This window comes from Phaethon aethereus (assembly GCF_964289735.1).
Source record: "Phaethon aethereus genome assembly, chromosome: 14".
Taxonomy (NCBI): domain Eukaryota; kingdom Metazoa; phylum Chordata; class Aves; order Phaethontiformes; family Phaethontidae; genus Phaethon; species Phaethon aethereus.
Genome location: NC_138590.1, coordinates 12,637,292 through 12,651,034, shown reverse-complemented (window position 1 = coordinate 12,651,034; position 13,743 = coordinate 12,637,292). Strand labels below are relative to the sequence as shown.

Below are 13,743 nucleotides of genomic sequence, written 5' to 3'. Positions count from 1 at the left end.
TGCAGCCGCGCTCGCCCACCAGCCCGGATCGCAGCCTCCTGCTTCCACAGCACCTTCTCCCAACCACTGCAGCCAGAACCACACACGCCAGAGGCGAAATCCCTGCCTGGGCTGAGGCAGGGAGCCTCGTCCCAGATCTGTGCATGTCGAACCCACCCGCTGCTGCCTCCGTACCCTCCTCCTGCCCCCGCCCCCGAGCAGGCCGGGGCCCCGGGCAGCAATGGGGCTGTGCAGCCGGGGCTGGGGTGCAGGGGTTGCAGGGGGAGGTGGCTCGCCCAGGGGAGCGAGGCTTGCCCGGGCACCCACTGCCGCTGCGCCGAGCCCAGCGGCGGGCCGGCCCCGTCCCGGAGGCGGAGCGGGACGGGCGGGGGAGCCGTCCGCCCGGCCCAGCCCCGTCCCGCCGGGAGCGGCTTCTGCCCTGAGCGCCGGGATGCTCTGAGCCGTCCGGAGGACGAAGGAGATGGAGCCGCTGGAGGCGAACAGCAGCTGCAGCAACGGTGGGTGCACCTCGGGCCGGCCCGGCCCGCGGGGGGAGCGGGAGCAGCCCCGGGGCTCGGCCCGGCCCGCGGGGAGCCGGCGGGGGGGAGGGGGGGGTGTCCCTCCCTACCGCGGGGGCTGAGCCCCCCGGCCTTACCCCCCACCTCTGGCTTTGGGGCTGCACCCTGTCACTGCCCTCTTTTTCTGGGTTTGGGGTTTCTCTTTTTTTTTTGTTTGTTTGTTTGTTTGTTTTTGAGGTCTGTATAGGAATGGGGAAACTCGCTTTACCCGCACGCCACGCACAGCCCGCTCTGCCAGCGGCAAGCCAGCCTCACGGCAGATACAGAGAAGCTAGGATTTGTTATGTTCCTTTAAAGACACCTAGCCCAGTCGGTAATCACCCCATCCCACTGCCTTATGCTTGTGCCCGGTAGCACATCGCAGAGACTTCCACCCAGCTGAGGAGGCAAGATGCTCCCCTATTCCCCAGGAAATATTTCCACAGTCAAGGATGCTTTTCTATTAGAAAAGAAACCTCTTAGGAAGCCCTTGGAAACTTATCTACAAAGTCACGGGAATTTTTTCCATTAGAAAGAGTTTGGATACAAATCCTCAGCTGCACGTGCCAGGGACTGGGGTGCAGCTGCAGAAGATCTAAGCCAGTCTCTTGGTTCAGGAGAAAGGCAGGACCCATGCCCAGGCTGCCGGCAGTACTGTGAGCAGTTTAGCTATTGTATACATCTGCCTGCAGAGACACAAATACTTGCTCCATAATTCCTATGTGAATTCAGGCAGAAAAAATTAGTTTTACTAATTTTTACTAATTTTACTAATTACTAAAAGTCCCACAAAAGGGACTTTTGTGACACTCCACCTGGCTGTTCTGTTCCCCACAGTCACAGTCACGCTGTCTTTACTACACTTGGAGTAAAGATTGCGATAGAAAGATGTGCTGGGTGTGGTAGGAGTGTGAGGGTAGGAAGAAACTCAGCAATTTTCCCACCCACACACAACACCACACCTTGGCTAGAGACACAGGGGTTAAGTGCTTTTGGTGTTAACAGCAGAAAACTCTGCCTGCTTTCAGTCCTTCCACACTGGCAGGACTTGGTGTGCTTCACGAGCACTTGGCAAAGAGGTAGAATAAAACCATTAGAAAGTAGAGGCAACACAGAAATGAAACTTTGGTCCGGGACGAATCTGTTACTGTCTTATGAGAGATCCCATGGCACTGCTCAGTACACAGGGCTGGAACAGATGCACAGTTACAAAGTACTGGCATCACTCCACATTAAACTCAAAGCTGTAAGCTGCAGACGAGCTGGCAGATGCAAGGATTAGTTGGCTGGAAAGCACCAAAGCCTTTGAGTCAACAAGGTTGAGTGTTGATAAGGCATAGTTCAAACTCCTAACGTTGGAGTTTGGTGGAAAGACTCTGGCATAGATGTTTGGAAATTCAAATTACATTATTGTAGTGGTCCTTGTGGCCTTCCAGTTCAGTGTGTAGACTGGCAGACACATTCAGTGTCAACAAGCTGCTTGAACCGCACGCCATAAATCTGTCACTCAACATCTTACCATTTCCACACGTGAGTAAAGAGGTGTCCTGGGTTTTTAAGAGCTGGTGGGGTATGTGCTATTAGGGTGACAGCACGGGTGGCTGTTCAGAGGGACACCTGAACGAGTCCAAAGGCCAATAGAAGCACTGTTGATAGTCATATCAGTAATTTGCTGCTTTCTCTCCATGGTGGTCTCACAGGGTCTCTGGTCACCCTTTCATGCCTTTCCCACCGGGTTGTTTGCCAAGTGATCAGCAATGCTGACCCAGCTGACTCTGTCCAGGACAATGGGACTTTAGATAACTTCTGGGTAACTCGGCTAGAAAGCAATTATGGATTCTACATTGGCCTGGGCTTGGCTGTCTTCTCCAGCTTCCTCATCGGAAGCAGTGTCATCCTCAAGAAGAAAGGGCTGCTACGGCTGGTGGAGAAGGGAGGCACCAGGGCAGGTAAGGTTTTGTGGGGGGCAGGAGGGAGGAGGTCCAGCTGTTCTCAAAATCACACACATCATCCAAACTCCAGCACGCCCTAAGGCAAGCGAACACCGCTGAGTACACATGCCAGCCTTCCACCAGCAATGTAAATAAGACCTTTTGTGGATACATTTTCCTGTGCAAGACCCAAAGAGCAGTGCTGTGCTGGAGCTGAGGAGCTAATTTACAGAGCCCTGCATTGGAAGGGCTCAGCTAAAAGCAGCATCCCCCTGCCTTGCACCACAAATAGCAAGTCACATGCATTGTGTGATCAGATGCACACCCACCAGAAGAGCAATACGTGCCCATCACAGCTCATCTGTGGGAAAGTGTGAGGCCAGGACAAATCAGAGTGTTGAAAGCTCTTTGAAATGTGCCCCTTTGCGCAAAGGTGCAAGTCATGCCCGTGCCACAGACCAGAGCAGAACAGCACAGCTCCATGACCCCACTCTTGCTCTTACTGATACATTAGGGAGCTTTGCCACCAAGACTCTGAGACAAGGATGCAGCCCCATGTGCTTTAATTCCATTAGCAAGAGCCATTCATTAACGCAGGACTGCACGCCTGCAATCTGTGTGAACTCTGCTTTTGGTTGCCAGAAAGGATACTTCTGAGGTATGTTGCTCAACAACATGTAGATAAAACTTTCCTCTAGCACTAAGCTCTGAGGGCGAGGCGTGTGTTTATGTGCACGTATATGTGGATGGGAAATGGTGGAGGAGCACTGCCTACAGCGGAACTGCACTGTGGAATTGGATGCATCCCATCAGCATTACAAACATGCGCTCTAGCAGTGGCAGAAGTCCTACCTGGCAGCTGACCTACTTGCATAACTACAAAACAAACTAATGATAATTAAAATACTACTGCTTTCCAGTTCTGGCCTAGGAACGATTCTTAAATCATTTACAAAGGAAGTAAATATCGCCATCCCCATTATGCTGTCCCCTATATGGGGACACAGAGACATGGAACCATGAAGTGACTGTCCAGAGTCAACCAGCAAAGCTACCAACAGCACCTGAGCTGCAGGCCAGTCTTGAGTCTGTCTCCATCCTCTGCCATTAGGCTGGCCACATGCAACTGCTGAACTCAGATGGGTTTGCTTTTTGGCATTCTATTTGCACAATGAAATATCAGTATTGTTTCAACGGTAGAAGACGTCTCTCTCCCCCTTCCCTCCATGAACTCCTCCCACAACAGAGCCAAGCCAGTAAGACAAGAGCAAACCCCTCCCTATTTTTCGGGATGTTTAATGCGGAATTAGAGATTAATGACAGGAAACTGAAACTGAAAAAAAGAGTTCTTGAGAAAAAACCCAACCAAGCAAAAAACAAAACACCAAAACAAGTAAACCAGCAATTTCTAAGGAATACCAAAGCATAACATTTGAACTTCAGCATTTGTGAACTTGTTGATAAGCAAGAGGCTGAATTCTAGTAAAAGATTTCTCCACATGTCCTGAAGTCTTCCTGTCTGCCTCTTCATTCCCCTTTTCCCTGCCTCACCCTTTAATCTCTCAGTCCCATGTTCCACCCCTGCTATCTGAGCACATCACTTTTCTCCAAGGCAGGTCAAACCCTAGCTCCAGTCAGGTCAGACTTATCAAAAACATGGGCTCCCTCTGACCCAGCAAAACCAGCATTCACAATGTCAGCAGGTTCAAGCTCGTTATATCTAACAGCTTGCGGGTTAAGACCAGAGCTGGGTTAGTTCCCAACACAGCATATCCATTCTTCCTCATTTATATGCACATTTTGTTTCATTTAGTTGTTCCAATATCAGGAATAATTTTTCATCAGAAATGCTCAGTCACATAATGACTGTTCCACATAAAGTTAACTTTAAGGTATCTAGCAATTCAAGCTGAGGCCCTATGACACAACTACAATACAAAGCAGCGTAAAAAGGAGCAAATAACTTCTGGGACAGGATGCAGGGAGCCCTTCACCACAACCATACAGCAACACAAACTATGGCACCACGTGCCCGCACAGAGCAACCAACCAAGTTTTTCCCCTCTTTATCCTTCAGAGCTATAACCCTCAGTTGAGTTAGATTTGGGAAAAACTCATTGCCTTACCTTAGTACCCTCGCACGAGACTCCACAGCGAGCCGGTGGGATGTGTGGTGAAGCGCAGGCTCCCCGTGGGCAGGATGTGGACTGGCAGTGTCCCAGGGAGCAGCCTTTGGGTGGGGGGCACCCAGCACAGAGCAGCCCCTGCCATCCTTCGTCCCTCCGTTCTGGGAGCATCCCACAGGGCGCAGGCAAGCGGAACATGCAAGACAACACATGACCAGTCTGTGGGAGCTTAGCTGGGGTGTTTGTTGCTGGGTTTAGGGGCCGATGCACCCTGACGAACCAGCAAGGATGACCACAGCTCCCAGGGCTGAAGGGCAGCCCCAAGCTCCATGCTGCAGCAGGGCAGGCTGCACCCCAGGCTGATAACCTCTGTGGCTTTGGGGCAAAGTGTGCCATTCCAATTGCCACCCAGGATTAAACCACCGATTTATTGTATTTATTTGCATTGTCCAGCCCTAAGTGCCAGCTTCCACTAACCCTTGACTCAACATAATTTCCACATAGGATGGCACATCTGCATATTCTGTCCTGCCAGGCTGTTTCCTTTGTCACACTTTTCCCATTGCAGTTTGTCCCTCTCCAAAGAATGTTTCTCATCTCTCGCTCCAAAGAACATGGTTGTTAACTCCTGCACATCTGTGTGCTTTGCTTCCCCAGGAGATGGAGGCCACGGCTACCTAAAAGACTGGCTTTGGTGGGCTGGCTTGTTAACCAGTAAGTAGAAGTTTTTTCCCTGGGTTTGCAGCTTTTCCAGAGTCCATCCCTGTGAATCAGCTGTGGAAGAGCCCAGCATCTGGTGGCTTAAAGCCTTTTCTCTGGTGCGTTCCCCCACCCTCGGCAGAGGTACCTCAAGTAGAGTGGAGGCAGTGAGCCGCAGAGGATCTCCCTTGCCATCCTCCTGCAGGGCTGGTAGGACTTGCTAGCTCAGTTTCACCTGATCAAAAGCATGAAAAGCCAGGTTTTAATAAGGCAGCTGGCTAGTCTGCCTGCGTACCAGGCACAGGGCAAACGGCCTCCTGCGCGCGCCCGGGGTGTCCGGGAAAGGTTACTGCTGCAGCACAAGGGACATAACAAGGAGGTGCTGGTAGTAGCTCCTTTCTTGAGCAAAACTTGTTTTCCCGTAGACCAAGCCTTGCAAACCTTTTTCCACGCTGCAGCATTACAGTATCTTCTCAAATTGGACTCGTAGCCGCAGATTTCACAAGAGGGTTTCCCAGAGCAGTCTTTTCAGGCTCTCACTGCTGCTACTGCAGCAGCTCAAGGTGCTCGCACCTCGCCCTGCCCTTGCGGCTCCTGCCGCACAGCCCCTAAGCAAGCACACGATACTCGCTGCCCGGGGGACGGGGCCAGCTCAGCCGGGGGAGGACGCGGCGGCCCCAGGGCGCGCTGGGGCTCCCGGAGCTGCCCCCGCCCCGTTCATCGCCCGGACGCGCCGCAGCTGCCTGGCCGGGCCGTGGGGCTGTGATGAGTTAATACGGGTCAGCTGCGGCGTGGCCCAGCCCTGGCACCCCCAGCCCTTCTCCGAGAGTTGCCGGGCTCCGGGGGTGCCTCTGCTTGCGGTAGTTTGTAATTGAGGGATTTTCACCCACTCTCTGGCTCTGTATAGAAGCAACATGAAACCCCCGTGATAAAACCCATTCTTTAACTGGCGTTTTACTAGTCTGCAAGCCCGCAAGGGAAAACACAAAAAGTATACTGTAACTCACTGGTATTTATTTTTCTTGTGTTTGTTTAGTGGGTGGAGGGGAAGCTGCCAACTTCGCCGCCTATGCCTTTGCTCCTGCAACTATTGTCACGCCTCTGGGGGCTCTGAGCGTGCTCATAAGGTGATTTATGTGTCTATAGTTTGCCATTTTTTTATTTGCCTGTTTGTCTTGTAAGATAGAAAGACTTGAAGTGATGTTAATGTGATTTATTCTGCCAAAAGGAAAAATTGTCCCAGCGTTTTCTAAAAAACACTCTAATAGTTGTTGTCCTTTTGGAGGATCATCTGGAAACCACCACATTAAGTAACATGCCCTTCTAGAAATGCTGCATGTGGCTAGCAGCCACGTATACTTCTGGTTAAATTATTGCAACTGTCAGTGTTACTTTCTTCTTTATTCCAGCTCTTTAGCCTATTCAAGGTTGGGTTTGGTTTGGTTTTGTAGTGAACAACACTAAAAATCTAAAAGGGTCAAAAATATCAGGCTTCTTTTTAAACTGTCTTTCACTCGCCTTTTATTTTCTAGGCTTTTAAGGTCCTCTGATGTTATGTTTTTATACTTTTATCTGTTGCCAAAAGGGCTGAAACCCTATTTGATTTTGATTTTTTGTTTTTCAAAAGGAGTTTCCTATCAAAATACATGACTCCAGGTACTGAAGGTTTTATAGAAGGACTGTTATTGTGAAACGCATAAGCAAACTGAGAGCTGGGACTGCTCTGGTGTCTTGCCCCAAATTTTTATGGACAGCAACTAGGTGTTTTTGTAGATATATCTGTAGCCCCAGTACCTTCAGAATTTCTCTGGGGATCAATAGCTCTGATGATTTAGTTAAAATTAAGGTAACTCTTTTGTTGTTAGGTTGGGGTTTTTCCCTGTTACAGTGGTCCTTGAAGCCATTCCCCTGGGCACTAAAGGCTTCATTATGCCCAACAGCTCATGAGTGAATCTGCAGATCTCAAAAATATTTCTGAAGATGTGCTAATACCTTCAGCATTTTTTTACCTTGCTGATACCTGAACTGTGATCTACAGAGAACACCTGCATCTCTGCAGGTTCAGCTGTCAGTAGATGCAGTATGATTGCGTATTAACACACTGGAATCCAACAAATTTACTCCAAAAAAAGTTGTGTCCTTGTAATCACATGAAGGCATTCTTTACCTTATTTTGGCTGCTATTCCTTCTTTAAAGGACTTTAAACCACCAGCTGATGTTTTTTCTGTCCTCTGCAGTGCCATCCTGTCTTCATATTTGCTTGGAGAACGACTCAACCTGCTGGGAAAGCTGGGCTGCATGCTGAGCCTCGTGGGCAGCACTGTGATGGTGATACATGCCCCAGAGGACGAGGAGGTCACCACTCTGGATGAAATGTCCTCTAAGCTAAAAGAGCCAGGTACGCAGGAGGTCGTGTTTTTTCTCTTGGGTCTGGGTAGTGTGTACTGCTCTGTCCCCCATCCCTGCCACTCAGTTTTGAGTTATTTCTCTCCCTCTTCCAGGTTTCCTCACTTACGCTGCGATCCTCTTGGCTGTCTGCTTCCTCCTGATCTTCTACCTCGCACCTCGCTATGGCCAGAGCAACATCCTCATCTACCTCACCATCTGCTCCGTTATTGGTGCCTTCTCCGTGTCCTCAGTCAAGGGCCTGGGTATTGCCATCAAGGGCTTCTTTGCTGGCCGGCCTGTGCTGCAGCACCCGTTGACGTGGATCCTAGTCATCACGCTGGTGGCATCCATCACTACACAAATTAACTACCTCAATAAGTCTCTAGACATTTTCAACACCTCTTTGGTGTTTCCCATCTACTATGTGCTGTTCACCACCATCGTCATCACAACTTCCATCATCCTCTTTAAGGAGTGGGTCACTATGACTGTAGTGGACATCATTGGGACAGTTTGTGGCTTCCTCACCATCATTTTAGGGGTGTTTTTACTCCATGCCTTCAAAGACATGGATGTCAGTTTAGGGAATCTACCACAAGTCCTCCAGAGTGGACAGCAAGCACCAATCACCCAAGATGACAAGAACATCCTCATAGAGGTGGACAACTCCAGCATAGCCCCAGAGGATAAAACCAAAGTATTCATGATCTACACCTAGCGCATGATATGCATGGGTCTGAAGGTTGGGTGAATGGGTTGATGTCAACATTCCAGATGCTAGTGAGCAATTTAAAAAAGGAAAAGCTGAAAATAAAACCAAGAGTGTCTTATCCAAAGCTTGGTAGAGTCAAGCCAAGGCTTTCTCTGGGCTTTTGGATTGGGTCTTTCCCATGGTATGGCAGCAAGGGGTATATTTATTCCTCACTGGGCTTTAATACATGCAGCCACTGAAAATTAAAATCCTCTTGAAATATGATACTCCTGGGACAAAGCTCCTTTCTGAGGCCCCTTCCCATCTCTCATTCTTGGCAGAGCTAATGTTTACTCTTGTACTCCCTCCCCCGGGTGGCCATTGATGTGTTTATTTCCAGGCCCTGATTAAGTCATTGATTAGTGTTTTTGTCTTTTTTTTTTCCTTTCTAGACGCTTGCATGAATGCTAAAATACACACCAGTATCTCAAATGGAGGTGAGAGACAAGGACTGAATGGTGTACGCCTGCTATTCAGACTCTGCTCATCCATCTTAAATTACTTACTCGGCAAATATGGGACAAGAATATTGGTGAATATGGGCAAAACCTGGCAAATTTTGGAATAGGTGCTCAGTTAGGCTCAGTGGCAGGACCCATGCCATAAAGTGTTTTTACAGGACCATGGCAGAGAAATCTTTTTCAGCTTTTGTTTTTTGTGAGATGCAGGCGTTTCCCTGCAGCACAGTGTTAATTAGTTTTACGTGGGTTTTTGTTCGTTTGGGCTTTTTCCCTTGGCAGCTATGGTGCCCAGGCCATGTTGATATGGTTGATGAAGCCACTGGGCCTGATCCAGACCTCACTGAGCAAGGGGCAGCCTCTGCTCAGGCTGGGAAGCTGTGGCAGGGTAGATTCTGTGTCAGGAGAAACACTGCCACCATCTTCAAGACTCTTTGTGGTCTGTGGAAATCTTTTCAGCATGGAAGACCGAGTGGCTGTAAATTTTAAGGTTTTTTTCCTTAGCAAATGTCTTGACCTTGGAGAGCCCCCCAACTCTTTGAGCCCTGTGACCTCTCCTGCTATCATTTAAGCCCAAAGGCTTTTTTGTTGTTGTTGTTGTTGTTTAGAGGGAGGTATGAGCTGTGCGTTAAAAGCCAAACAGGCGTAAGTGGGTGATGCTCCACAGAGCTGTAGGGATGCAGTTTGTCCTAGAGCGGTCCCGTTCACCCCTCTCCATCTCTCTCAGGATAGTATGGATGTTAACTGGACTCTTGCTCATCGCTCACCTTCAAAACCCCCTCGGACTTGTATCAGTGGTAAAGATGAAGGGATGAGAGAAATAACATTTTGAGCTGGAGGGTGAAAAAGGCAGGCATTACCACAGTTAAAAGTTTCTCCCATCTTGCTGCTGGGAGACTGGAGCCCATTTGCTCACAGCAAATCCCAAACAGGGAGCGGCGAAGCCTGAGCCGGCTTTGCCACGCTGGCTCGCTCTGGAGGCAGCTCTGGCTGGGTTAGCCCTGGACCACAGCACACACTGATGCTGAGATGCTGACCTGGTTACACCTGGGTCTGAGCAAATGTGGGCTGGGGTTGGGGGGAGAGGTATATGCAAACTCTTATTTTAATAACATTTCAGTACTTTTTTTGGAATGTGGAATGGGAAATAAAGGCTTTTCCTGAAAGTTTTTGATGATTTCTCTGATCTTATTGGTGCAGCCCTAAAGGATAAACAGGCTGAAGGACAGCAGAGTACACCAGGAAGAGGATCTGAGGCAGAGAGTAAAACAGCAGCGACCTCCTTTGGTAGCAGAAAATAATCCAAGTAATTCACTCTGTCTTTGTTTTTGGCATCCCAACTGGTGTAATACTTTATACATTTTATTTTAGAAACCGATTGTAAACAGGACTCATCCTTCCCACTGCCTTGAACTGCATTGCATAAAAGCCATTCCTCCAGCTATCCTGCCATCTCTGGACAAATGCCACATATAAAATGAAGATTTGAACCAAGGTGACAAAATAACAGTGACAGAATATTTATTAACAACAACCGACAAATTTATTAAAACTGGGCAAAAGGCACAATGAATTGCATTCTTCAAGTATTTGCATAGATGCACAGAGAGCATTATTGTAAACCATTAATATGTGGACACAGGAGAAAGTGAGATGTATTGGTATATGTTCTCCCAAGTAACACTATCTTTCAAAAAATCAGGTTTTACCATCTTTTACTCCTCCTGCAGTTCCCCTATTCTCATACACTCAATTTGCACACACATGAAAATTTAAAAGGACTTACTTAAAACTACCTTTTGGAGACTTTATGATATCCCAGCAATAAAGTTTTCCATTAAGTCTTGGGCAGGTCCAGTTGTTCTCTTTTAAAAGCTTGATCCCATGCTCACATGAAATGCAGTGAAAATATTCTTAGTGCTTTTTGATGGCCATCTGATAAAGATGCTGCTGTCTTCAGTGAGGGCTCAGATGTAAGATCAAGTTCTTGTTGAATCTATACTACTGCGGCATGTGTACAGTATGTGCCCAGCTTACTGCTCCACCTGTGAGCAGTAACACATGCCATTACAGAGGCACATGAGCTGCACCCCAAGAAACAACACATTTGGGGGTTGTCTGAATAGATAGGTTGTTTATATATAATATACCCCAACTATAGAAAAAGACATACAAAGATTAGAAAGCTGAAGTCTTTCACTTGCCATCTCTTATTTGAGAGAGAAGTATTTTAGGTTGGTTTGTTTTCCAAGTATATAGAACGTAAGGAAAGGTCCAAAATGATCAAGATAAGGAATAATCAACCAGAAATTCAAGACACACCCTGTGTACTCTTTTCTTGTGGAGAAAGAGGTAGTAAAGTTGCAAAAACTACTGTGGTTTAAATCATCCTACAAATACACTGCTACATATAACTACAAATTTAATGAGTGCTCAAGGTTTATCTGGGTTGTTTTTTTCACTCAGTAGAGCTCAGGGAAAGAGAATCATCAGACAAGACTTTTTTTCTTTATGCCAATAATACACTTTTCACATGTGCAGCAGCAATCACACTGTTTGAGGATTTGTCATAATAAATCAGCCACAACAGAGTTGTTATTGTAACCATAGCTCCAGAATTCCCTGGGTTGTCCCAGGAAATCATTTCAAGGGAAAAAAAAAAAAAAAGAAAAACTTTGGCATAACAAAAGGTCTTCATTTAAAATCCTGAGAAAAAAATGTACAAAAGGCTAAACCATTAGGAGAAAAAAACCCAGTCATAAGGGAGGGTCCTTGGGGTCAGAACCATCAGCTGCTTAAAGTGCACACAGACAGCTCTCTCCATCTGCATCCTGCAGAAAAACCCCTGGAGTAAATGAGCTGCCCTATAAAAGCACCATGTATCACGTTAATATTTCTGCTGTTTTACCACCTGGGCAGTTTTAAGGTAGGTTTCTCACTGGTATGGGAGCAGACAGCCCATGCTGAATTAGGGCTCAGCACAGACCAAAGCCTGAGGAAACATGTGCAAAAGTGTCTATGATTATCTGCAGTACCGTATGCTGGAGAGGAGGTTTCAGCACTGCCCTTTGCTGAGCTTCCTTCTGGCCACTGGCTCAGTGTCTTGGCCAGAGGGTTTCCCTGTCGTACCTCGCCCGTGTCCCGGTGACACGGGTGAGAGCGCACAGGCCACGCTGGGGCTGCTGCCGGGTCTGACATACTGAGGCAAGACAAGTGAGTGCTGGAGGACAGACAGGTTGCAACGCTCTTGCTGAAGATGGCTATATGGGAAAAATAATTAATCTGCTCTATTAAAGCTAATAAAAATCCACAGTGAGCCACAAATTATTTTAACCAGGAATATGTCCATGGTTTGGTCCCTGTTGTGGCCCCAATTGTCACCCGCTGTAAACTGAGAATAAGCTGAAGAAAGTTATCGATGGCTGCCTTCTGCTCTCCCAGGAGGCAGCGGCTTCTGTATAGCACCAACGTATGCTCCTGCAGCTGCACGGACGGGCTGAGGAAGCCAACAGGTCGGGGTCTTACCTGAAAGCCCATCAGGGCAAGCACTCACAGCTTGTTCTCCCTGGTAACACTTAAATAACTGATTGAAAACATGTGAAACCCCCATCACCCCATCCCTGCATTGGATATTGCACAATAATATTTAAATGCCGTATAAACAAGTCATCCCTATATGGAAAAGGCTCTCGGCAGAGAGGGTTGAGCTCAGCTTGGCATGTACCGGCGCAGTTCCCAGGGGCACTCCTGCCGAGCCTGACCGCAGCTTGTTGAGTCACATAGGAAACTGGTGAGGGTAGAGGAGATGAACCGAAACAGTCTGTGGCTGTGAATGTTTTTTTGGGTGATGAAGGCCATCCAGTCTCCATGAAGGTCAGAGCCACCTGGCAACAGGCTGCTTCATGAGCGCCCGTGGGAGCCCAGCTGTCCCACTTTCAAGACATTCACCGCTCAAGCCGTCCCAACACCATTCTGGGTGAGATGGAAAATGGAGAAGAGAGGGGTGAGCACTGATGAAAGAGCAAATGCTACCCTCTCCTGCTCCTGGAGTTGACAGGGCAACCCTGTTTCTGTTCACATGCACTCACACCCTAATGCATCACATAGGAAACTCTCCCACCAGGGTCACAATGAAGTTCATGCAGTTTTTTCAATTTTTCACAGCCGGCCTTAAGAATGTTGTCAGCTGGAGACAACACCTGTGTATGTGGAATGGAGGTGTTTTGTGTTAAGGAGTCCAACTTGCAGGGAGCTGAACTCAGTGACTCAAAATCCCTTACTAATGGTCCTTATTAAGGACAATTTTGGGAAACAATCCCTGCAGAGAAAGCATCTCCTTAGCCATGGCTAGAGAGGGTTTCTGTTCCTTACTGGGGTCCTCAAGCCTTGTGTGGACCTTCTTGTTTTGCTGCTCTTCACTAACCAGCCTGGGTCACACATCTCCTTGTTGCTCAGCCCCACTCACACAAATATTTTAGCTGAGGAAGTGCTCAGGGATGTGGAGGACTGAATTAATTGTTTTGCTTAACCTAGTAAGTGCTTAATAAGGAACAGGTAAAAACAGAGGCTCCTGCAATGAAGGCAACCAACGGAACAGCCTTTCCATTTCCACCCATCGGGGCTGTGCATGAAGTTGTTTTGCTGTATGATAGCAAGGTTCCTCCCTTCAGAGTACTTTTATTCCCCAGTGGTGAGGGGATACTGCTGTGCTTGCCATAACTGCACTCGGTGCCTACCTCTGCCGCAGGCTGGAGTTGTCCTGGGGTTCTGGGGTGTGCAGGCCAGGCTCTGGGTCTGGCTGGGACAGGATTAGCTGGCAGAGCTCTTTGGGGTGGCCGGGGCCTAGAGATATC

General features: G+C 48.2%; 2 protein-coding genes across 2 annotated transcripts in view; one reads left to right on the top strand and one right to left on the bottom strand.

Annotated features, from left to right (window-relative positions):
* Nucleotides 1-460: 460 nt before the first annotated feature.
* Nucleotides 461-8,399, top strand: NIPAL4 (NIPA like domain containing 4; the record flags this gene model as incomplete). The annotated part of the gene is made up of 6 exons (XM_082005958.1): nucleotides 461-497; nucleotides 2,237-2,485; nucleotides 5,251-5,307; nucleotides 6,329-6,419; nucleotides 7,531-7,691; nucleotides 7,795-8,399. 6 exons carry the CDS (start codon nucleotides 461-463, stop codon nucleotides 8,397-8,399), a joined length of 1,200 nt encoding a protein of 399 aa, XP_081862084.1.
* A 4,442-nt stretch (nucleotides 8,400-12,841) lies between these two features.
* ADAM19 (ADAM metallopeptidase domain 19) overlaps nucleotides 12,842-13,743 on the bottom strand; it is a gene marked incomplete at its 3' end in the record, with an annotated part of 32,385 nt that continues 31,483 nt past the window's right edge. The window contains exons 21-22 of the mRNA XM_082006272.1: nucleotides 13,627-13,743; nucleotides 12,842-12,862 (exon numbers count right to left, since the gene is read on the bottom strand). Of these exons, the coding sequence (XP_081862398.1) occupies nucleotides 12,842-12,862; nucleotides 13,627-13,743 (138 nt within the window). The remainder of the gene's footprint in view (nucleotides 12,863-13,626) is intronic.